The sequence below is a fragment of the Aquarana catesbeiana genome, linkage group LG03 (assembly GCF_042186555.1).
Source record: "Aquarana catesbeiana isolate 2022-GZ linkage group LG03, ASM4218655v1, whole genome shotgun sequence".
In the NCBI taxonomy this organism is placed as follows: domain Eukaryota; kingdom Metazoa; phylum Chordata; class Amphibia; order Anura; family Ranidae; genus Aquarana; species Aquarana catesbeiana.
Window position 1 is genome coordinate 691,630,837 of NC_133326.1, and position 25,888 is coordinate 691,656,724.

Sequence of the window (25,888 nt, forward strand, 5' to 3'; positions counted from 1 at the left end):
GAAGGGCAACAAAGCTAATAAAGGGTCCGGAGGATATTAGTTATGAGGAAAGGTTGCAAGCACTGACCTTTTTCTCTCTGGAGAAGAGACGCTTGAGAGGGGATATGATTTTGATATACAAATACCGTACTGGTGACCCCACAATAGGGATAAAACATTTTCGTGGAAGGGAGCGAAAACAAGACAAGACTTGTGGCCACTCATTAAAATTAGAAGAAAAGAGGTTTAACCTTAAACTACGTAGAGGGTTCTTTACTGTAAGAGCGGCAAGGATGTGGAAGGAGGTGGTTTCAGCGGGGAGCATCGATAGTTTCAAGAAACTATTAGATAAGCACCTGAACGACCGCAACATACAGGGATATACAATGTATTACTGACACACATAGGTTGGACTTGATGGACTTGTGTCTTTTTTCAACCTCACCTACTATGTAACTATGTCACTTTAGACCAAAATCTCTAAAGGAATGTTTCCAGCACCTTGTTGAATCTATGCCACAAAGAATTAAGGCAGTTCTGAAGGCAAAAGGGGGTCCAACCCGGTACTAGCAAGGTGAACCAAATAAAGTTGCCGTTGAGTGTAGTGAAGTGTGTAGCGCTGGTAGATTTGCGATCTACCATCTGATAGGTAAATTTAGTAACTTGTTCGTTAGGAAGGTTAGATTTGCCTCTGTTTCAGCTTGGCTGACGTTGCATGTGTTTCCATACTGAGCCACGGGTGTTTCTGTTGCCGCTGGCTGGTGTTGGAAGGGCAGCGTGTCTAAGCGTATGGATGCTCTTCTGTCCCGGAGACAACTCGGTGGAGGTGGTCCTCTGAGTTGCATTCTGGGCGAGGGTATTTATGGGACAGACGCCATATTTTGGGGTTCGTTTTACAGCCACCTGCTGGCCCTCTTGGCCGACAGGTATGCATTAGAGAGCTATCTTGTGGTCCTCTGTTCCGGAGGCCCATGTCGCTGCGGCGCAGGGGTGGGCCCAGAAGTTTGTCTGGGGCCTACCGCAGCGGCCGAGGAATGGTCCTGAGCTGTCTATCCAGAGTGAAGAAGCTGGACAACCGAGGAGATCCCAGGGGAGGACCCGCCATGGAAGGATCATGCAGCGTGCTGGTCTGGAGAGGGGCCTGGTGACTCGGTTGGAGGACGTATCCTAAAGTAATTATACAGCATAGTGTTGCCGGGTTTGGCTTAAAGGTTCAAGCACTGTGACTGACATTCATTGCAGAAAAAAACAATACATCCTGTGGCAGAGGATCGTACGGGTTTATCCGGAAGAAGTCTGTAGCACAGACTTTTGTTCATGCTACGTACTGGCTGCTAGGCAAGTGAGAGAGGCCTATCCAGGTGAGCAAGGAGTGTGTCCCACCAAGGGAGTGTATTCTACTGAAATCTCTAACCCCAAAGGACATTTGTCAAGAATCTTACTAAAAAGGTATTTGAGTTTTCCCCTGCGGTTTTCCTTCTACCTCTTTCCTGCTACTTCCTTCGTTGATGGTTTAATAAAGCATTGAAAACGTACTCAAGTGTTGATGCGTGTGTCGTCCAGAGGTAAACTCAACGGAACCCTAGACCCGGTGCTGGTGAAACAGAGGTAAGGAGAGTGAAGGTAACAAGCCCGCTTTAAACCAGCAGCTCCGCCGAGAGTTAGTGCTACATGTGTATAGTGCAGGAATGTGTATTGTACAATATAGTGTATGTAGTGCAGAGTCTGTAATGTACAATATTGTGTATATAGTACAGGACTCAGTTAAACTTGTCATAGATAGACATTCATCCATCCACACAAATTAGGTGTGTAGCACCCTCTAGTGTGCGACTAGAATAGTGCAGGCAAATTTATTGACCAATGGTAATGTAAGTCTGAATCTGGGTCAGCGTTTACTGCAGGTCAGGCTGGATGACTCATAAAAGCAGGTCTTTGGTGCCTCCCCCTGGATCTGGAAATTTGGATAAACTTCTAGAAGTTAGTGGGTGGAGGCAAGGAGCGTTGAACTGCATACTTGAGGGAACATGGCCAATCCCCAGGTGTACTGTCCTGGCAGGGTGGCTAGGTCAGCCCCTAAATATGGATGAGTCATGCTAGCAGGGGAAGTCAAGTGGAAGATGGAGTGCTGAGGATCCTGTTGGTGACCTAGGAGGGATCCTCTAGGTCTCGTAGGGGATCTATTCCTCCAGGCCGGGCTCAGGCTGGCTTAGGAAGATCCTTTCAGCATCACAGTTTTACTAGGAATCTTGCCTGAGAAGCAGTGGGAGCAAGGAGTGAGTACATCAGCACACCCAGGGATTTTCAAGGGGAGAGAGTGTCACATGTAGCAAGCTTTCTAAACTGACAGCGTTGTGCTTGGGGTGTGTCGGATGCACTGTCACTGTACGCATCTCCCTGACTTAATCCCCTTGTCGGCTTGTCAAAATCATTGTATCTAAAACATCTGCCTCTCCCCAGAGCGCTCATGGATAGAAGTGAACCAAATTCAAATTGGATTATTTTTTTTTTAAATAACCAGTATTAGTACCTGGTTAATTAATCCATATAAAATGACAAATAATTAATGTAACACACCCTGGGCAGCTGCTATAATTCCCTCATTAAAAAAAAGGGTTGAAACAATATTATATATAATAACAGCTCCAGCAGCGCACCCATCATTGACATCATGCTGTCATACATTAATGGGTGATTATAATCATACAGACAATGACTAGGCTCAAATATTCATAAAATGACAGTCCACCAAGTCTGTATCATTAAAGTCTATTAGAGAAACATCCGTGAAAGAAAATGATGGTTACGCTGTGATCCGTGTCCTTAATCATCAATACATCACCACAAGCGAGTCCTGCTCCTTATGGATTCAACACTTACCCCATTTAGGTAAGTATGAAGCATAAATTACTGATATGTGCTAAAGTGCTAAATGCACCAAACACCAACATAGACAAGGTACCTCTGCACGCCGTTCTGATGTGCCACGGCGTGTCCATTCCAAAGCCAGGGGTTGCAGTTCCAACCTTTTTTCCACTCCAAGGAAAAAAGGTTGGAACTGCAAATAGATTCAGTCCATCCCACTACCAGGTCCACCCAGTGAACAATATAGTAACAACACCAAGGGGAGACCCGAGCTACAAACTCCTTACATGTTTCATTGGATTTTGTAACACTGTCTCTGGTGACTTAGGCTACCTTTACACTGTAGTCATGGCTGCATTAGCGCTAAAGCGCTTTGCTTTAGATCAAGCATGCTAGAAAAAGGAGCGCGCCTGTCTGCCTAGTCGGAGCGCATGTTCAGAAAGGTTGTTGCGACTACCTGTGATGTCACCGCGCCCGACGCCTGCGTTCCTCCGCTGATCAGAGCCTTCACCAAGCCTCAGGTCCCAGCTCTCCTAATCATCCAGAAATCCTGCTGGACAGGACTCCCTTCACATGGACAAGCTGCTATCAGGCTAAAAAGCGCTGGACGGACGCCACACTAGAGAGGACATGTGCCGGAAGTCTCTTTTCTTCTATGTAAGTGGATTTATGCACCTGTAATATAATAAATGCAACTGGTTCTAACCTGGAGGTGCCTCTTCTGTTCTTTTTGCATGTTCTGGAGTCTGCTCTCAACTTCCACCTGAAGGCTTGCCCTGGTGTATGGACTTGTTGCTAATAATACACGGGTCTTTTTCCTTCCCTTTTCTCCTCCATTTACCTTTTATTTTTAGTTTTTATCCCTCTTTATTTGTACAACGAATTTTATAACAAGGACTTGATTGATGGACTTTCTTTATCATTCATACCAAGTGACAGCACCACCATCCCCTATGTTTTTTCTGTAAGGTGGATGAGTCTGGAAGCAGCATTCATGATGGACTGAAGGGGGATAGCCTATTTATAGGTAGGCCAATGAGGAGGGAGTTGCAGTAGTCAAGGCGAGAGATGTGAACTAGAAGATTTGTGGTTTTATTGGTTAAGAAGAGACGCATTTTGGAGATGCTGTGGAGGTTGGGGCATCAAGCCATGGAAAGCGATTGGATGTGGGGCTGAAAGGAAAGTACAGATTACAGGATAACGCCTAGCACCCTGGCATGCGGGGATGGGTTGATGGTTGTGCCATTGCTCTGAACAGAGAAGAGAGGGGAAGAGGCATGTGGGGGAGGAAATATTATGAGCTCGGTTTTGAACAAGTTGAGTTTGAGGAAGTGATGTGACATCCAGACAGATATGTCTGTTAGTAAATTAGTGATGCGTGAGGAGACTGATGTTGTGAGCTGAGGGGCAGAGAGATAGGTTGTCAGCGTATAAATGATATTGAAAGCCATGGGAGGGTATTAGTTGACCCAGGGAGGAGGTATAGTTTGAAAATAGGAGAGGTCCAAGAACAGAACCTTGGGGAACCCAAATGGAGATAGAAAGGGGAGAGGAAGAAGTAGAATTGTAAGTGACACTGAAGGTGCAGTGGGATAGGTAGGATGAGAGCTAGTGAAGAGCACAGTCACGGAGACCAAGGGAGTAAAGTTTTTTGAGGAGGAGGGGGTGTTCAACTGTATCAAAGGCACCCAAAAGGTCCAGAAGTAGGAGTACAGGATAGTGTCCATTGTTTTTTGCTGCTAGTAAGTAATTTGTAAGTTTTAGAAGAGCAGTTTCAGTGGAGTGTTGAGGGTAAGATCCAGACTGAAGGGGATCAAGAGGGTTATTCTTAATGAGGTGGTCACTCAGTTGGTTGTAGACCAGGCATTCAAGGAGTTTAGAGGAAAAGGGGAGCAAGGAGATGGGGCATAGATGGTTAAGAATGGTAGGGTCCAAGGAAGGCTTTTTAAGTATGGGGGTGACTAGTACCTGTTTTAGAGAGTTGGGGAAGAACGGGAGATTGAAGATGGGAGTTATAGAATGTAGGTTCAGGGGACAGGTGGTTAGGTGGGCGTTAAAAATTTATTTAGCAACCTCGTCTATAGTAGTAGGGTTGAATAAAGGGAGTATTGATTGTACCTGTTGACATAGGGGGGTTAAGTGGAGAAGATACCAGTAAAGAAGAGATTTCATGACGAATTGAATATCAGGGCTTTTTTTCAGGGGGAACGCAGTTCCGGCACCTCCAGCACTAAATGTACGTAAAAGCATGGGGTGTGGGGTGTGCTGGAGGGTCTATTGATATTGGCTGCTGGGGGATCTATTGTCACTGGTGGGGATCTTATTTTGTGTGAGGGTCTATTGTTGCTGATGGGGAATCTATTGTTGCTGGGTGGGTCTTATGTTGCTGGAAGAGATCTACTGATGAGGGAGAGGTCTATTTTTACAGGCTGCTGGAGGATCCATTGATGCTGGCTGCTGGGAGATATGTTGTTGCTGCTGGGGGAGGGGTGTCTAATGTTGCTTGGGTGGATATTTTGTTGTGGGTGGTTCACTGTTGATGCAGGGAATCTATTGTTGTTGGGGTGGAGTCCATTGTTGCTGGGGGAGTCTATTGTTGTGTGGGGATCTATTGCTGGGATTCTATTGATGCTGGCTGCAGGGGATCTATTTTACTGCTTTCTTTATATCATTAACATGTTCCATACAAATGTTTTAAAACACAAAATGATACTTGGTTCTGTATTCTCTAAAAGGGACAGTACTGGTAGGTGGGCAGGGGGTGGAATCAAGGGACGGTGGTCAGAGGTGGGTAGGGGGGAGAGACAAGGGGTGACTCAGATGGGGGGAGTTCCTGCACCTATTCTCCGAGAAAAAAAGCCCTGATCATAATACATGACTGTGTGCAATTGGTAATTCTCCAATACTAAAAGATGTACGCAACAGCTGAATGGGAGTCTAATTTTGTATTTATTTGGGAGTTGCAGTGGGTAGGTATACTTTTATTTTGCTATACCAATCAGATAGGCATTATTCAATCTTTACTGGAAATCCTCATTAACAGTTTGTTAGAACTGAATGTGCTTAGTTTTGGCTTACAGGTACTCTTTAAAGGCTACTTTGAGAAAAATGGAACTCGTGAAGTGGTTACGTGCAATGTCGATCTACCTGGGCAGGACGTCTGTGTATATTATGATCAGCAGAATCAAGAAAAGTGGGTGTGTCAACGGCCAAAAAAGCTCCCTTGTGACTCATACCGGGAGCACTCATCGGGAGAAAACCGCAACATCCAAAGCCAAGAACAGAAACCGTTCTTCTCAGCGTAATTGCTTTTGTTCTTTCTACCTTCACTTTGTACAGCAATAATGTTCTTGAATCATTGAGTAATTTTGTCCACCATCTAGTGAGGTTTTGTTAAAGTCTAACTCCAGCTTCATTTTTTTACAATATTCAGAGTGTACATTTGAAAGAAAAAAAAAAAAAACACATTTCTGGCACCGTCCCATGCAGACTCACTACTCTGGGTTCCAGTGCTGACCATCTTCTAGGTTGAATAAAAATTACATTATAGTTTTCTGCAACCGATAATGGCACTATATTACCAAAAGTATTGGGATGCCTGCCTTTACACGCACATGAACTTTAATGGCATCCCAGTCTTAGTCCATAGCGTTCATAATTGAGTTGGCCCACCCTTTGCAGTTATAACAGCTTCAACTCTTGTGGGAAGGCTATCCACAAGGTTTACGAGTGTGTCTATGGGAATGTTTAACTTCCCTGGTGGTAAATCCAAGTGTGGCTCGGGGTTAAATTTCAGTAGTATTAGCGGTAACCCCGAGCCACACTCGGGATTGCATCTCAGGATCCTGGTGCAGGTTACTTACCTTGTCCTGCAATGTATCCCCCTGCTGTGTCTGCAGGCTGTGTCCTCTGCCCGATGCCTCTATGTGTCGGGCTCCATTCCCTGTGAACGTCATAACACATACAGTACACTGTAATCTTACAGATTACATTACTGTATCAAATAATTTCACCTCCTTTTTGTCCTTAATGCTTTGTCCAGTGCCCTGCATGCACTTTTATATTATATATACTGTTATTGCTGCCTGGAAACTTGAGATTGTGTATGGCAACCAAAAAGTGTCCCTTTATGTCAAAAGCGGTTTAAAACCAGCCAGAGAACAGCGATAGTAAATTAGAGGACATGCAGAACTGAGCGATAGTGAATCGTGGAGAAATAAATTTTATTATTATTATATTATTATTTTTTATAATTATTTATAGTTATTTATGATATTATAATGTATGATTTTGTGTTTCAAACTTCATCATACCTGGAATGTCTACTAGACTCTTGTTTGGACAGATTTAAGTGTGTTATTACTAAGAATTACAGGCCTAAAATATAAAACGCCAAATTTCTATGCAAAACCATGTACCGATTTGAGACGCAAAAATATGACATAATCATACCGCCAGGGTGGTTAATCATTCTTCCAGAAACGCATTTGTAAGGTCAGGCACTGATGTTGGACGGGCTCGCAGTCTCCACTCTAATTCATCCCAAAGGTGCTCTATCAGGTTGAGGTTAGGACTTAAGCCAGTCAAGTTCCTCCACCCCAAGCTCGCTCGTCCATGTCTTTATGGACCTTGCTTTGTGCACTGGTGAGCAGTCATGTTGGAACAGGAAGGGGCCCAGAAAATTGGGAGCATGAAATTGTTCAAAATGTCTTGGTATGCTGATTCCTTAAGAGTTCCCTTCACTGGAACTAAGGGGCCAAGCCCAACCCCTGAAAAACAACCCCACACCATAATCCCCCTTCCACCAAATGATTTGGTCCAGTGCTCAAAGCAAGGTCCATAAAGACATGGATGAGTGACTTTGGGGTGGAGGAACTTGACTGCACTGCACAGAGTCCAGGCCTTCTCTCCAACATCAGTTCTTAACCTCACAAATGCACTTGTGGAAGAATGGTCAAATATTCCCATAGACACACTCCTAAACCTTGTGGACAGCCTTCCCAGAAGAGTTTAAGCTGTTATAGCGGCAAAGGGTGGGCCAACTCAATATTGAACCCTACGGACTAAGACTGGGATGTCATTAAAGTTCATGTGCATGTAAAGGCAGGCGTCCCAATACTTTTGGTGATATAGTGTATTATGATTATTATATCTTTAAACATGATTGCCAACATTTTTTAAGAGCTTTACAAACTAAAGGGAGACAGTACAATTACAATACAATTAAATACAGGAAAATTAGGAGGGCTCATAAGGGGGATATAATCAACATGTACAAATACATAAGTGGTCCATATCGTGAACTTGGTGTTGATTTATTTACTTTAAGGTCACCACAGAGGACTAGGGGGCACTCTTTACGTCTAGAGGAAAAAAGATTTCGTCTCCAAATACGGAAAGGTTTCTTCACAGTATCAGCTGTGAAAATGTGGAATAGACTCCCTCAGGAGGTGGTTCTGGCAAGCTCAGTCGATTGCTTTAAAAAATGGCCTGGATTCTTCCTAAATGTACACAATATAACTGGGTACTAACATTTATAGGTAAAGTTGATCCATGGAAAATACAATTGCCTCTCGGGGGATCGGGAAGGAATTTTTTTCCCTACTGTAGCAAATTGGAGCATGCTTTGCTGGGGTTTTTTGCCTTCCTCTGGATCAACTGTGGGTGTAGATTTGTGTATATGGGATTGCATTTTTTATTTTTTTTTGGTTGAACTAGATGGACTTGTGTCTTTTTAAAACCAAATTATGTAACTTCATCTTTAAGCACTTTTTTTTTATTTGACCCTCTCAGGTCACTGATTAACCAAGAAATCCCATCAAACCTTGGGCCACTTAATGTCTTACCTCAGAAGAATGTCACAAGTGGTAGGTGTTTTTACATTCTAACTTGTTTGAACCATGTGCCAAACAATGTTTAAACCATCGTGTTATTTGTTTTATGGACGATTGCTAAATCATCTGCTTAAAGCCTAATTGCAGGCAAAAAAAAAATCGAGACGAAAAGACCAGCAACGCAATATGTTATGCTCATAAAAATCTTCTTTATTATAGATCCATCAGGAGTAAAAATTTTCTATGCACAAGAAATGTTGACGCGTTTCAGCCCAGGCTGAAAAAAATCAACATTTCTTGTGCGAAGAATACCTTTTACTCCTAATGGATCTATAATGAAGAAGATTTTTATAAGCATAACACACCTCGTTGCCAACCTTTTCATCATGATGTTAGTCATCAGTATGTGCGGCTGTCGTCAGAGCACAGGTGTGGCTCTTTCACTTGCAACTTGGAAGGGTTGTATCATCACGTCTTGATGGTGTCTGAACTGCGGGACATAGACCACAATGAACCACATAGCACTAGAATGTGGGAGTGCAGAAGCTGTGTAGATCAGTGTGACTGCGGGATAGGAGCAGAGAATTAGGTAACTATATTTACTTACTTATTTTGTTCCCTTAGATAAATAACCCTTGGAGTGCAGGCACAGCTTCACTGCAAGGGGTAATTTTTTATTGCCCGGAGTTGGGCTTTAACAGAGATTTCCAAACTTAAGCAAATCATCTTGCTTAAAGAAAGCATTTTCACTTTTTTGCAGGGACTGAGTAAGGAAAGCATTAAACCTTTTTCAGATTTTTGTTTTGTTTTTTTGCTGTCTGTATTCTGTTGGGGAGATTTCCCTTCACTTCCTGTCCAATTCCTTAACCAATTGTAAAAACAGAACCTTGACCCCTAAAATTCCTTTTTTTAAGAAATCCTCTCAACAATTTTTAAAGTTTTGCTTTGGCACATGCAACATTGGGTGCCTGGTATTACCTTTAGTAGACAGAAACCCTCATTTGCTCTTGTAGCGCTTACCCCCACAGGAGCTGCTGGTGATGATGGGTCTGCTATTTACCCACTACGCTCTTAACTGCTCGGTCCCCCCTGACATACTTCATCGTATACCAAAGCTACAGTATATACTATATATTTGGGTCCACTCTTTTCTGATAGCCCTAGGTTTATATACAGAAAAGCCTCTATTTCAGTGATTGAGTTATTAAGTTATTAATTCATATTTTTAGATCACAAGGGATACTTCTCTTGCGGTCATTGAGTGGCATGTAGAATAAGTAAAGTGAATAGAAGAAAGAGGGATAATTTTATATGCCAAGCCACAGGGAAAAACATGAGTTGAGACGCCTCATTACCTGTAATACAACATACGCTGTTTATGTATTACAATGCCCATGTGGATATCAGTATGTAGGGCAGGCTAAAAGAAGAAAAGCTTAGCAGAACACATTAATAATATGCAGAAAAGATTTAAACATCACAGCGTTTACCTTCATTTTAGGAAGGAATATAATAGGGATCTATCACATCTGCAATTATGGGGTATAGCTAGGGTCTTACCACATTGGCAAGGTTCCAATGGAGTGAGGGAGGTGTCCAAAAAAGAGACCACATGGATTTATTTACTGAATGCTCCTAGTCCTAGTGGCCTAATCATAGAAATAGACTTGAATTGTTACATAATTACAAAATTAGGAGACAGGTACTAGTAAGTATATATGGACACAAATTTTAGGCACTCCCTGATTAATTTTTTTGATATGGAAATGGGATTCTTAAGGTTAGTTTATTTATGAATTCATTGATTCTATTTAATCTTTTTTAACCACTTAAGGACCAGGCCTCTTTTTTAGATGTGTTGTTTACAAGTTAAAACAGTTTTTTTTGCTAGAAAATTACTTAGAACCCCCAAACATTATACATTTTTTTTCTAACACCCTAGAGAATAAAATGGCGGTTGTTGCAATACTTTCTGTCACACCGTATTTGCGCAGCGGTCTTACAAAGCGCACTTTTTTTGAGAAAAATACACTTTTTTGTATTAAAAAATAAGACAACAGTAAAGTTAGCCCAATTTTTTTTATATTGTGAAAGATAATGTTATGCCGAGTAAATTGATACCCAACATGTCACGCTTCAAAATTGCACCCGCTCATGGAATGGCGACAAACTTTTACCCTTAAAAATCTCCATAGGCGAATTTAAAAAAATTCTACAGGTTGCATGTTTTGAGTTACAGAGGAGGCCTAGGACTAGAATTATTGCTCTCACTCTACCGATCGTGGCGATAGCTCACATGTGTGGTTTGAACACCGTTTTTATATGCGGGCGCTACTCACGTATGCATTCACTTCTGCATGCGAGCTCGGCAGGACCAGGCAGCACCTCCTCCTGGTCCTTTAAAAAATGTTACCTCCATCTCTGGTCTGAAAATTAATCTAAATCAACAGCATTACCTATACATTTATCCTCATTTCCCTTTGTCTGGTCTGATACTTCTGTCTCCTATTTAGGTATTACCCTTGTTGTGCAATGGTATCAGCCAAATGATCAGACAAGTGGTAATATGCAATTTCTACTTTACTAAACAATGGAAAGCAACATAACATTGCATAGGGGAGTGCAGCATAGAACATTAATATTAACAATAGGGAAAACAGGAATGGAACATATGAGAACAATTTTACAAATGGCCAATAGATGGAAGTAGAGTTCCTGAGTTCAGTTCAGCTTATGAGAGAGAAAGAAGATAATGTCTATCACATGTCCACCTTATGATGGAAGGTTCTGGAAAGCTAATGGTTGGGTGCATCTGTGGCTGGCACAGGCTTCACACTGAAACCGCTGCTGTTGTCTTCAGTCAGGAGGTTCTGGTGGCTAAAGATAGGGCCACCCCACTGCATGGGTAGCCTCTCTACATGGACTGTAGCAAAGTCCTCTCCAGTGACTGGGGCTTAGATATATGCTGCATGCTCTTGTGCTCACTGCTGGTGGCCCGTTCACCAGACTTAACGGGGGAGAACACAGCACCTGGTGACAGTTCACTTTGCCAGTCACTGCTGTCCCGTCAGGCTGGGTCTCTCAGAGCACAGAAGGAAGGAAGGAGCTGAAATTTATATCCCCTGCTGTTTTACTGCGGCCGCTCTGTGCCAGATCATGTACATGGTAGGTGATCTGACACTTCTGGCTCTGGAGTGTGCGCACACGTCACCGGCGACCAGCTCCCGCTGTGATCGGACACAGCGGGAGCAAATCAGCAGATACAGCAGATGCGATGTGCGCCGGGACCCGCTGATCATTCGTGAGAAAAGCTGTCAGGAACCATGAATCAGACTGAGACAGAAATGCAGAAAAAAATCACACCCTTTAATGTAATGGTAAAAATGGCACAGATCAGTAAACGTAGTCAAAACATAAGCCAGGGATCAGTAACCAAAGTGGGTAGTCAGACAGGCCAGTAATCAGGAACCAGGGATCAGCATAGTCAGAAGCCGAAGAACAGGATCAGGAATCAGAAGGGACATCAGCCAGGCAAAGCCTTTCACAGGAATACAGCAGAGAATCTCCAAATATGTTTGACTAGGCGAAGGCAGGAAGGAATAAACAAGGCAGTTCAAATAGCCAGAAGGGGCTGGCTGTAGGCGGCACTGTTGAGCAGATAATGATAACCAGGTGAGTCACTGAGGAATTTAATGAGTGCTGATATTTATCAGACAGCTGAGCAGCCTGAGCACAGAGAAGGGAGCTGCTAAGAGCCCAGCCATGACAGTACCCCCTCCTCAATGACCCCTCCCCCTCAAAGGGGCACCAGTTTTGAGGGGAAAACGTCCATGGAAAGCACGGGGGAGGACAGGAGCATGTACATCCGAGGAGGAGACCCAAGAGTGTTCCACCAGACCTTACACTTTCCAATGAACAAGGTACTGTATGCGCCCACGGAACCTACGGGCGTCAATGATCGATTGTATCTCATACTCTTCATGGTTCTCTACCTGAACCTGGCGAGGACGTGGTACCGAAGTGGTGAAGCGGATCCACACCAAAGGTTTTAATAAGGAAACATGGAATACCTTCGAAATACGCATGTTAGAAGGAAGGTCTATGTAAGCCACTGGGTTAATCCTACGGTGAATATGGAAAGGCCCAATATACAAAGGTGCCAGTTTAAGTGAGGGAACACGGAGTTGGAGGTTACGAGATGATAGCCAGATCCTCTCTCCAACCTGGTAGGAAGGCGAAGGTGGTCAGCATGGAGTCTGTACCTATCACTGGTACGTTGCAAGGACTCTTGGACTTGCACCCAAGTGTTATGGAGATCACGGAGATGCTCCTCTAACGCAGGAATTCTTTGAGGAACAAATGAGTCAGGCAACATGGATGGTTGGAAACCATAATTCACCATATATGGAGAAAATCAGGAAGTGGCACTGATGGCACTATTGTGAGCAAACTCTGCCCAGGGTAAGAGGTCTGACCAGTTGTTATGGTGGTCAGAAATATAGCAACATAGGAACTGCTCCAAGGATTGGTTGACTCATTCTGCAGCCCCATTGGACTGTGGGTGATATGTCTGAAGAGAAGGAAAGCTAAATTCCCAACCGTGCACAAAAGGTTTGCCGAATCTTGGAGACAAACTGGCTACCTCTGTCCAAGATGATAACCTTGGGTAGCCCATGTAACAGAAAGATCTCCCGAGCAAAAATGGATTCCAGTTCTTTGGATGTAGGCAACTTCTTAAGTGGAATACAATGGAACATCTTCAAGAACCGTTCAACCACCATAAAAATAACTGTGTTGCCCTAGGAGTTGATTAACTCCACAAAAAAATGATAGACAAGTGGGTCCAAGGATTCTCTCCATTGGGTATGGGTTGTAGGAGGCCCACTGGAAGGTGTTGTGGTGTTTTACTCTGAGCACACACGGAACAAGTGGCTACGAAGGTGGTAACATCAGCATGGAGTCTAGGCCACCAGAATTGTTGAGAAATAGACCAGATAAGCTGATTATTCCCTGGTTGACCAGCTGCCTTGGGAGAATGGTATGTCTGGAGCAAAACAGTGTGGAGATTTTAGGGGACAAAGCAGCGCTCACAAGGTTTTTCAGGAGGAGAATGGATCTGAGCAGCAAGAATTTTGTCACCAAAGGTGAAGTGAGACTAGTGCAAATAAAGGCTAGAATGCGATCTGGAGGTACCACTGGAGTAGGAACCGACTCCATCTTGGAGGAGGAGGTAAACTGTTGTGACAATGCATCAGCCCTTACATTCTTAGAACTGAGTAAGAATGAGACTATGTACAGTAATTTAAGCTTGACAGAAAAAAACCCATTGTGCCCTTCTGGGAGATAAGCGTTTAGCCTCAGCCAAGAATGTGAGCTTCTTATGGTCGGTCGAAATGAGGACTGGCACAATGGTAACCTCGAAGAGATGCCTCCATTCAAGAGCTAAAATTATAGCTAGCAGTTCTCTGTCCCCAATCTCGTAATTGCATTCTACAGGGGACAATTCCTTAGAAAAGTAGCTACATGGATGCATAGCACTCTCAGAGGTAGGTCGTTGAGACTGAAGGGCGCCTACTTCGGTCTCAGATGCATGAACCTCAAGAATGAGGGGTAACGTAGGATCAGGATGTGGCAGCACAGGAGCTGAAACAAAGGAAGTCTTGAGAGACTCAAAGGTTTTAATGGAATCTGGAGTCCAATTCTGTGGGTTGTTGTCCTTCCTGGTCATATCAGTCAGGGGTTTGACCAGAGAAGAGAAGTTATGAATACATTTTGGATAATAATTGTCAAAACCAAGAAAACGTTGTAGCAGACGTAGACCTATGGGTCGAGGCCACTGTAGAACTGCAGATAGTTTCTCTGGGTCCATCAAAAAACCGGCAGTAGAAATAACATAACCCAGAAATTGAACTTGTTCACAATGTAACTCACATTTTCCAACTTACAATACAAGTTATTATCTCTCAACCTCTGTAGCACACGGGAGACATCTTTGTAGCGGCTCTCTAGGGATTTTGAATATATGAGAATATCGTCAAGATTAACCACCACACATTGCTGAAATATATCTCAGAGGACATCGTTGATGAATTCCTGAATAACTGCAGGAGTGTTGCAGAGACCAAACGCCATTACAAGGTATTCGTAATGTCCGGTCCTGGTATTAAACACAGTTTTCCATTCCTCACCCTCCTTGATCCTCACAAGATTGTATGCCCCTCTCAAATCAAGATTTATGAGGCGGACAAATAATTCCATAAACAATGGAATCGGATAAGCGTTCTTAAACATGATGCAATTGAGACTCCTATAATCGATACAAGGTCTCAGTTCACCACTCTTCTCCATGGCTTTATCCTCCGAGACAGACAAAGGGTAGACCCGGCCACGAGGAGGCATGGCACCAGGTTTAAGGTCAATTGCGCAAGCATACGACCGTTGTGGAGGCAAACTAACGGCTTGACCTTTGTCAAAGACATCGCTTTGTAGTACTCCTCTGGCAAGGAGGAGAGTGAAGAGGTGCACAAGACATGTTTTACTGCATTGTGGCGACCAGGAAAGAACCTCAGCATGATGACAATCAAAAGAAGCGTTGTCCCTCTGTAACCAATGATAACCAATGACCACCGGGTAATGAGGTGAGGAAATTACTTGAAATTGGATTATCTCATGGTGAAGAGCCCCTACAGCCATGGTCAATGGAGCATTCTCATGAGTCACATGAGCAGGCTGTAAAGGTCTCCCATCAATAGCCTCAATGGCAAGTGGAGTGTTACAAAGCTGCAGCGGAATCGAGTGCTTAGACACAAAGGCACTATCTATGAACAGGCCTGGAGCCCCAGAGTCGATTAGAACCTGTGTATTAATGGATGACTCAGACCAACAAAGGGTAACCTGAACTAGAGGCCTGTCCCCTACAGGACCTCAGGTGCGGGCGTTTTCCTAGACGGGTTGGATAAAACTTCAAAAACTGACCTGCCTGGCCACAAAGGCAGAATCTCTCCCTCCTCCTAAAGGCCCTCTTCTCTGCAGAGAGACATGTGAAGCCCAACTGCATGGGTTCTACTTCACTGGCGGATTCGGTACCAGGAGGTATGGGAGGTGAGAGAGGCAAGGGTGGGTATGCAAAGCTCTGAGCCAAACGTACAGGAGGCTTCCGCAAGCAATACTTAAAGGAAGGTCTCTCTTGGAGTCTGGAGTAAATGAGAATGGCAAATGTGATTAACGTCTCCTTATCCGTAGGTATGTTTCGGGCTGCTATTTCATCTTTAATGTTATCCGAGACCATGAAAAAAAGCAGCCATGAGGGCCTCATTGTTCCAAGCAACCTCTGCTGCCAGAGTGCAGAATTCAATGGCATAGTCGGCAACAGTTCTCGCGCTCTGTTTGATGGACATGAGGCTCTTGGCAGCAGAAGTGGAGCGAGCGGGAACGTACTTTGCTTCTGTCAGAAGGGAACACCTGGGGCAGCATCTCAAAGAATATCCCAACTTGGTTGAGAAACCCTCTGCATTGAACTAGATTGCCCCAAATTGCTGGGGAAGCAGAGCGGAACCAGACATACTTCTTACAGAGGTAATATTTAAGGGTGCCTGCACAGAGACTGGAGCAGCAGCAGGGACGGCCTGCAACACTGGTTGTAGCTAGTGAGCAGTGTGAATCAGGAGCATTTGTAACGCTATGGCAAACTGATCCATGCGGTGGTCCTGCTCATTCAATCTGGAAAAAATATAACCACTTGGTGGATTGCCTGCATCTTCTGAATTCATGGCCTTCGCCTACTGTCAGGAACCATGAATCAGACTGAGACAGTAATGCATTAAAAATCAAACTATTTAATGTAATGGTAAAAATGGTACAGATCAGTAAACGTAGTCAAAACATAAGCCAGGAATCGGTAACCAAAGTGGGTAATCAGACAGGCCAGTAATCAGGAAACCAGAGATCAGCATAGTTGGAGACAGAAGAACAGAATCAGGAACCAGGGAGGGACGTCAGCCGGGCAATGTCTTTCACAGGAACACAGCAGAGAATCTCTGGATATGTTTGACCAAGGCAAAGGCAGGAAAGGAATTAACAAGGCAGTTTAAATAGCCAGAAGGGGCTGGCTGTAGGCGGAACTGTCGAGCAGATAATGATAACCAGGTGAGCCACTGAGGAATTTAATGAGTGCTGACAATTATCCGACAGCTGAGCACAGAAAAGGGAGCAGCTAAGAGCCCAGCCCTGACAAAGGCAGAACGGTGGTCTGCCTATGTAAACAAGGCAGACCACTGTTCTGTGAGAGGGGAATGTGCTGATCTTGTGTTTCTTCTAAGCAGGAACACAGATCTTTACATTCACCCAGTCAAAAAACATCCCCTACAGTTAGAAAGCACACTGAGGATACACATTTACCCTTTGATCGCCCCTGATGTTAACCTCTTCCCTGCCCTGTGTTAATTGTACAGTAACAATGTATATTTTTTTTGGCACTGATCACTGTATTAGGGCTAATGGTCCACAAAAAGTGTCAGTTAGTGTCTGATTTGTCCGCTGCAATATCACAGTCCCACTAAAAATCGCTGATCGCCGCCATTACTAGTAAAAAAATATATATATACATTAATAAATAAAAATATCACATAGTTTGTAGATGCTATAACTTTTGTGCAAACCAATCAATATACACTTATTGAGATTTATATTTTTACCAAAAACAATTAGCAGAATACATATTGGCCTAAATTGATGCTGAAATTAGATTTTTTAAATTTTTTTACTGGGAATGTTTTATAGCAGAAAGTAAAAAAAATTGTTTTTTCAAAATTGTCGCCCTTTTTCTGTATATAGCGCAAAAAATAAAAACCGCAGAGGTAATCAAATACTACCAAAAGAAAGCTCTATTTGTGCGAAAAAAAGGACACTTTTTTTGGGTACAGCGTCACACACCCGCACAACTGTCAGTTAAAATAACGCAGTGCCGTATCGCAAAAAAATGGCCTGGTCATGAAGGGGGGTAAACCTTCCAGAGCTGAAGTGATTAAACCACTTCAGCCCCAGAAGGATTTACCCCCTTAATGACCAGGCCATTTTCTGCGATACGGCACTGCGTCGATTTAAGTGGTAATGCAACGTTGTACCCAAACAAAAATGTCCTTTTTTTTCCACAAATAGAGCTTTCTTTTGGTGGTATTTGATCACCTCTGCGGGTTTTATTTTTTGCGCTATAAACAAAAAAGACTGACAATAAAAAAAAAAAATATTTTTTACTTTCTGCTATAATACATATCCAAAAAAAATGTATAAAAAAAAATATATTTATTCATCAGTTTAGGCCAATATGTATTCTGCTACATATTTTTGGTAAAAAAAAAATTGTAATAAGTGTATATTGATTGGTTTGCGCAAAAGTTATTGGGTTTACAAAATAGGGGAAAGATTTAGGAACTTCTTTTTTTTTTTTTACTGGCAATGATCTGCAATTTTTAGTGGGACTGCAACATAGCGGCAGACACATATGACCCTAAGTGACACTTTTTCGGGACCAGTGACATTTATACAGCTATCAGTGCTATAAAAATGCACTGATCGCTGTATAAATGGCACTAGCAGGGAAGAGGTTAACACTAGGGGGCGATCAAATGGTTAAGTGTTCCCTAGGGAGGTGTTTCTAACTGTCAGGGGTGGGACTGACTTGGAGAAGAGAGAGATCGCTATTCTTGATCACTAGGAACAGCAGATCTCTCTCCTCCCCTGTCAGAATGAGGATGTTTATTTACCTTGACAGATCCCCATTCTGGCTCTCTTTCCCACGATCGCGGGTGGCTGGCGGACATTGAGTCTGCCAGAACCACAGGTGAGCTCCCGCTCCTGCTCACAAAAGCTAGTGCATGGACCGCCATACCGGTACGGCGATTTGCGCAGGTGAGCCAACCTGCAGCAGTATAACTGCGGTGGCTGGTCGGGAACTGGTTAAAGAGAAATGAATACATTTATTTGGGTGTATAAACACTCTAGATCCTCTAAACACTTCTTATATGCCTCTCCATTGTCTGTGGGTTTTGGCCTTTTACAGTTTCAGCTATACTATCGGGCAGTCAGATTCACTCAGCTAGTGCAATGGAACATATTGGAATCTAGAGTTCCCTGGATTCAATTTGAATCCATTCCATTAAATTCCATTTATCCATATTACCCGCCGGGTTTAATATGGTCATCTTCAGTTCCTACTCCCTCACAGCCCCTCTTAACACCATATTATCACAATCCCTCCATTTGTGGAACCAAGCATAAGCATTACTTAATCTCTAAAGTATCTCCCTTAGCTACATTTTTGGGAGACCCACCATTTTCAGCCGCATTTTCCTCTTCGGACACCTTTTTATGGTGCAAGCTTATTAAGTTGACCACCCTGTCTGTATTACAAGTTATTTTTAATTTTATCACCTTAGATGGCCTAGGTGCCCTTCACAAAATTCCAGCACGAGAGGGTCTCTGTTGCCATTTTTTGCCGCTCATTACTCCTTATCCAACTGGTGTTATCCAGCCCTTGGAATACCCTGGACACCATATATTACCCCGAATGGACTTTTTATTATCCTCAAAGTTTGAGGAAGATTGCACATACTCTGTATTACACCCAATTGTAGATAAGCACTAGACCTTTGGGATTATACTGACATGAGGTTCAACTGGATTTTATTCGGGGGACTCTCTTAGAGTTGCCAGTGTTTTGGATTGGTGAGCTCTCATGAAATTAACTCCTGTTTGGGGGGGTGATATGCATATGGGATGTATATATATATATATATATATATATATATATATATATATATATACACATGCACTGTATATATTTATACAGTATGTAGCACTGGGTCAGGGTTATTAGAGGCCAGGGCTGGAAGACTCATCCTGGCAGCTCTCTGGTGCCTCCCCCTGTTTCTAGAACATTGGAGAATGTTCTGGAACTAGTGGGTGGAGGTTAGGGAGGCTGGCTGTCTTGAATATTTATGGGCCCTTAGCCAATTCCCAGCGGTGGGTCTGGCAGGGGAGTGAGATAGCCCATAAATAGCCAATATAACAAAAACAAGCCAAGGTATGATAGATCAATAGATTTACATCATGTTCAGACATTTGTAGTCCCTTTGGTACATACAACAATAGAGTAAGCTTATTAATTTTGTACATTTCTCTATATGTCCCTTTGCATCAAATCATACAAGTGTTTAGTGTTATGGGAAGTGTGCTTTATTAGATGTTTGAATTCTTTTTTGCAGTCTTGCTTGGGGTTTGGGTGTTCCCGGGGCCTTCCCATGGGTCAGTGGGCGTGTACACACCCTGGGTTATATGGAGTGGCCCCCATACTACGGAGGGGCAGGGGCTATGTATATGTGTGTGGTCCTTTCTTTATTTACATTGTTTTTTTTTTACTTCTCTCTCCCACTGATGAGGACAATAATGAATTATTCTCTGTATGGACACTGCTGTGAGTTAAATTTGAGGGTGACTCGCAAAATGCATAGACCGACTCATATTATCCTGACCACTATAATATTACATAAAATTCACCCACATGAATGGGATCATCAGGGGGGGCGGTGAGCAGAAAAGAAATCCCCAGACAGCCAGTGGCAACACCTGGCCACAATCTACTCTATTCACAGTCTAAAGAAGGGATTCTCAGTTTTTTACCTTGGAGGAACCCCTGGCAAAAAGTCTGAGATCTTGGGGAGCCCCTGAAATAAAGAAACAAGATATTTGGGGGGCACACCCTAAAAGATGCATTAAAGCTGGTGCAGCCATAAGACCATACAGCAGAGCAAAATATTACAGCGCACACATGCAAAAAAGACCTCCAGCAGGGCTAGTTTAAAACACCTAGACAATCTAAAAAATATTAGCAAAAAATATGGGGATTTGATCACACCATATTGCTATATGGTGCCAAGCCCACTTACTGCGACAAAGTACCCTCATGGTTCAGAGAAGCAGGATCTCCCAATACATGGATAGTGTAGGACCCACTAATCATGGGGTACTTTGTCGCAGTAAGTGGGCTTAGCACCATATAGCAATATGGTGTGACCAAATCCCCATATTTTTTGCTAATATTTTTTAGATTGTCTAGGTGTTTTAAACTAGCCCTGCTGGAGGTCTTTTTTGCATGTGTGCGCTGTAATATTTTGCTCCCCTGAAATAAAGTTCACATCTTCAGCTCACTGAACATTACACATTCCAGAAAAAAGGGGGGTGCCCCTAACTGGTGACAGTACTTTATTGGAAGTGAGGTTGTCACTGAGGTAGACACGTACAAATATTTAAAATATATAAATCATCTTTATTATACATAAAGGTTAAAAATCCATGAATGGGTCACCAAAAATCCCATTAAAAAAAAAACATGCAAATAATATACAGGCATAAAGCGGAATCAGCAGCTCAGTGTGAATCCATATTTAGAGTTACAGATAAAACATTTGGTTATATCCGTAATCATAACACACTAGGTTCCAACATATTTTGCAGAATATTTCTGCTTCATCAGGGAACTTCAGTGTGTATCAACTCCATCAATAGACCATATAAGCAGGCATCCCGGTTAGCGAGAGAAGAGGATGTAGCAGGTAAGTTATTCGACCCATGCCAATCACCAAGGGACGGTTGGATGGACACTGGACCACATAGGGGAGAAGGCAAGCAGAGCCAGGGCCGCACCGCCCATGACACGTTAATGATAGGGATAGGATGGGATAGGTTTTCAATTTCGCCGGTGGAGCATAACCCAACTCACCAAACATTGGTGTGATCAGCAAGCTGTTGATATAAAGACAAGTTTTCGAAATAGCATTAAGTAATAGAATCAATATTAAAACATACCAATTTAATGTGACACCCATGCTTGCTTTTTCTACACAGATGCTCAATTCTGGGTTGAACTTGAGAGCAGGCCACATTTTATGGAAGCAGGGAACATTACAGGAGAGCAGGGTGCATTACATGGGATCGAGGAGACACCTTAAAAGAGAGCAGGGCACATTACATGGGATTAGGGCACATTCAAAGTAACGCAGTGCCGTACTGCAAAAAATGGCCTGGTCATAAAGAGGGTAAACCTTCCGGAGCTGGACAGGTTAATGTTTAAAGTTTCACTTTAAGACTGACTATTCAGATTGCTTCAGCAGTCTACATATGGCTTGTGCTCTTACTGCTGAGTTAATCAGTAATTTTGCAATTACTCATAATAAAAGTGTGGCATCCTCTACTTTAGGTAGGTGCTAGAAGTAGAATTTTTGTAGTCCAGGTAAATTTAATCAGGCCTAGCTGTGAGCTAGGCCTGTTTGTTTTGATCTGTGTGGGCTGGGAGTGGCGTAGAGTAGGCTGGTGACTCACAGACAGGGGGCAGGCCTCCTTGATATACCCAGGGTCAGCCCAGCTGGGGAGGTGTTGTCAGGTGGAAGAACTGGGAGCTGCCGTGGCCCTTAAAGAAGCTCCCCAGTCTGGGGGGGTGACTTTGGGCCTGGAGCTCAGGAGTGGAAGGGACCCTCACACAAACCACAGGGGTGTCCTGACCAGGAGCGGGAGAGGACAGGTGGAAGGTACTGCCAGGCAAAGTCTTCAGGAGGGATCCACCAGGTGTCAGTGAGTAGCAGGCACAGTCGGGAGAGCTGGGGAGGCATGCCTGTGTGGACTGGGAGTGTGCAGTCTGAGATGGATGTGAAGCCGGCGGGAGAGACTGTGATGTCAAGGGCAGTGGAGTCGGGCAGCTGCAACCAGGAGGGCTGGCAGGGCCTGAGGAGGGCTGACTGGGATCAGTAGTCCATCTAGGACAGCTAGCGCCAGAACATTCCATTTCTCTTTTCGCTCAACCAAAGGGGCCCACGGCCTCTGCCTGTAAAGGGCTGTTGCTAGGGCCTGGCTGAAGTCAGTGTCAGGCCCAACCACGTGCTAGCTGTGCCTGAAGAGTTGTGCTGGAGCAAGAGGAGAGTTTATAATCTGTCCCAAGCTATTCAAACAAATAATATTTCCTGGCTTCCCATGAATTCCTTAACCCCATCTAAGTTATAATCCCTCAATAAAAACACAAAACAAAGCTAACAGACTGTTAATTGTCTTGGAGTGTCTGGGAAGTGAATGTCAGGCTGGGCAGGGTGACAGGTGGACCACAATATTCAGCAGCCCCTACGGGGGTACCGCTACAAAATATAATTACAGATAATAATTATCCATAATCAAAAATAAAGATTTGGTGTTAATGGCATCATGAGAAGGGTGATCTTTATTATTATTTTTCTCTAGGTACAAATGTTCCATGTATCGCTGGACTAAGGACTCCAAACCCCTCAGGATTCTATTACCAAGATGTCTGGAAGTCTCTGGTCTGCTCCAATAAACACTTTGATAATCATACTTTGGCAGCAAAATGCCTTGCTGGGAAGATTGTCTACATGTTCGGAGACTCTACAATGCGACAGTGGTGGGAATACCTTGTGGCTTTCATACCAAGTATGTTACATAACAGGGAATAAGTAGAACCCCTATCAGGTATTTATTGTTATTGGTGTCCTGTTGGGAAGATTTCCCTTTGCTGCCTGTCTTAGTGACTTTGGGGTCAATTTACTAAGCTTTACCGCATGCGGTAAGGGTATCATGTTACTTATTTGCATAAATTATTGCATGCGGTAAATAAAGTCCAATTCATAAAAAAAAAAAAACTATTTTGCAGTAAACAATGAAAAAAAAAAATGTCTGTAAATATCACAAAAAATCATGGGGTAATCTGTTAAGTCCAATTCACAAACTAAACAGGAACCTTAACAAAGGTGCGATATTTAACGCCACCCTTTTGGTGGCGGTAACTAGTGCAATACCAGAAGGAGGGGCCTATTCAAACCCTCAGAAAGGGGCATTCCACCCACCAGGAGCCTAATTCCACCCACAGAACACCCACAGAAAGGGGCCTAATTCCACCCACAGAACACCCAAAGGAAGGCGTGCAATACTACCCTCAAAGAGGGGTCTAATTACACCCACAGAAAGGGGTGCAATACTACCCTTAGAGGCTACTTCCACCCACAGAAGACCCACAGAAAGGGGCCTAATTCCACCCACAGAAGACCCACAAAAAGGGGTACTATTCCACCCACAGGAAGGGGTGCAATACTACCCTCAGAGAGGGGTCTAATTCCACCCACAGAAGACCCACAAAAAGGGGTACTATTCCACCCACAGGAAGGGGTGCAATACTACCCTCAGAGAGGGGTCTAATTCCACCCACAGAAGACCCACAAAAAGGGGTACTATTCCACCCACAGGAAGGGGTGCAATACTACCCTCAGGGGTCTAATTCCACCCACAGAGGACCCACAGAAAGTTGACACTATTCCACCAGCAGTGGACACATACAAATGGGCATTTTACATTGCGAGTACACAAGTATTTTATTTATTTTTTATTAAATCAAAAAGGCATGACATGCAGTGCACACTAAATGCAAAGATCTGCTGAAATTTAACATCAAGAACTAGTAAAAATTGCTGTTTGCAAATGAAAAAACACAACCATGTTAAAACGTAAACTGTTATAAGGAAATTACCTTAAACAAACCTTAACCACCGACAGGTGCGATAAATTACCGCATGAGAAAATGTGGTAGTTACCGAACAATTGAAAAAATACCGCATTCGTCATTTAATGCTAAATTCTTGGTGAATTAAACTTTCACAACTAATTTACCGCATGCGTTATTAACTCTTATGCCCCGTACACACGGTCGGACATTGATCAGACATTCTGAGAACAAAATCCTAGGATTTTTTCCGACGGATGTTGGCTCAAACTTGTCTTGCATACACACGGTCACACAAAGTTGACGGAAAATCCGATCATTCTGAACGCGGTGACGTAAAACACGTACGTCGGGACTATAAACGGGGCAGTAGCCAATAGCTTTCATCTCTTTATTTATTCTGAGCATGCGTGGCATTTTGTGCGTCGGATTTGTGTACACACGATCGGAAATTCCGACAACGGATTTTGTTGTCGGAAAATTTTATAGCCTGCTCTCAAACTTTGTGGGTCGGAAAATCCGACGGAAAATGTGTGATGGAGCCCACACACGGTCGGAATTTCCGACAACAAGGTCCTATCACACATTTTCCTTTGGAAAATCCGACCGTGTGTACGGGACATTAGTGATTTGACCCTAATGTTTTCATTGTGGAAGGAAATAATAGTGTAGCCCTGTTATAGGGGGGTCATATGAAGTTGCCCTCTCCACACAGCCTTTGGTGCTAACCTGCAGGTATCCAAATGAGCCAGAGCCTTCACTAAAGGAAGAGTGGACTATAAATATATAATTGGCAGTGCCTCCACCTAGAACAGGGCTCCAGCATATGTAGAGAAGATCCCTTTCCAGGACAATAACTAGTAACTCACCCAAAATAACTGACAGCAGTAGTACTATTACACCCAGATATGCAGACCTACCAGCAGATGGTTAGTGAAACGTTATATATGATAAAGTGATGGCATTACATACAACCAAAGCAATAACAAGATGAATGTACTTATGTCTTAGAAGAACAGTGTATATACCGTATATACTCGAGTATAAGTCGAGTTTTTCAGCACATTTTTTTGTGCTGAAAGTGCCCCCCTTGACTTATACTCGAGTCAAGCACTTTTCTGCAGCAAAAAAATTCATTTTCCGAACCGAATTTGGGGCCCCGTATCTCAGGGCCATTTGGTGTACAAACTCAGTGGAACTGGTACCACAACATATCCAAAGCTGGAGTTCCTAGCACCAAGTGGCCCCGAGATATGGGGCCCCAAAATTGGTATGGAAAATGTCGTTCTATGCTGCAGAAAAGTGCTTGACATTTTCTGAACCGATTTTGGGGCCCCATATCTCAGGGCCACTTGGTACTAAGAACCCCACATTTGGTATACAAACCTAGTGGAAACATAACCATAACATATCCAAAGCTGGGGTTCCTAGCACCAAGTGGCTCCGAGATATGGGGCCCCAAAGTAGGTTCAGAAAATGTCATTCTTTGCTGCAGAAAAGTGCTTGACATTTTCTGAACCGATTTTTGGGGCCCTGTATCTCAGGGCCACTTAGTGCTAGAAACCCTAGCTTTGGATATTATATGGTGTTTGTTCCACTGGGTTTGCACACCAAATTTGGGGTTCCTAGAACTAAGTGGCCCTGAGATACGGGGCCCCAA

The 25,888-nt window shown here is 43.4% G+C and overlaps 1 protein-coding gene across 1 annotated transcript in view; it reads left to right on the forward strand.

Moving 5' to 3' along the window:
• The window catches only part of LOC141133579 (NXPE family member 3-like), a 68,459-nt gene that overhangs the window by 39,231 nt on the left and 3,340 nt on the right, over positions 1-25,888 (forward strand). The window contains exons 3-5 of the mRNA XM_073623042.1: positions 5,925-6,145; positions 8,638-8,711; positions 22,959-23,165. Coding sequence (XP_073479143.1) covers positions 5,925-6,145; positions 8,638-8,711; positions 22,959-23,165 — 502 coding nt within the window. The remainder of the gene's footprint in view (positions 1-5,924; positions 6,146-8,637; positions 8,712-22,958; positions 23,166-25,888) is intronic.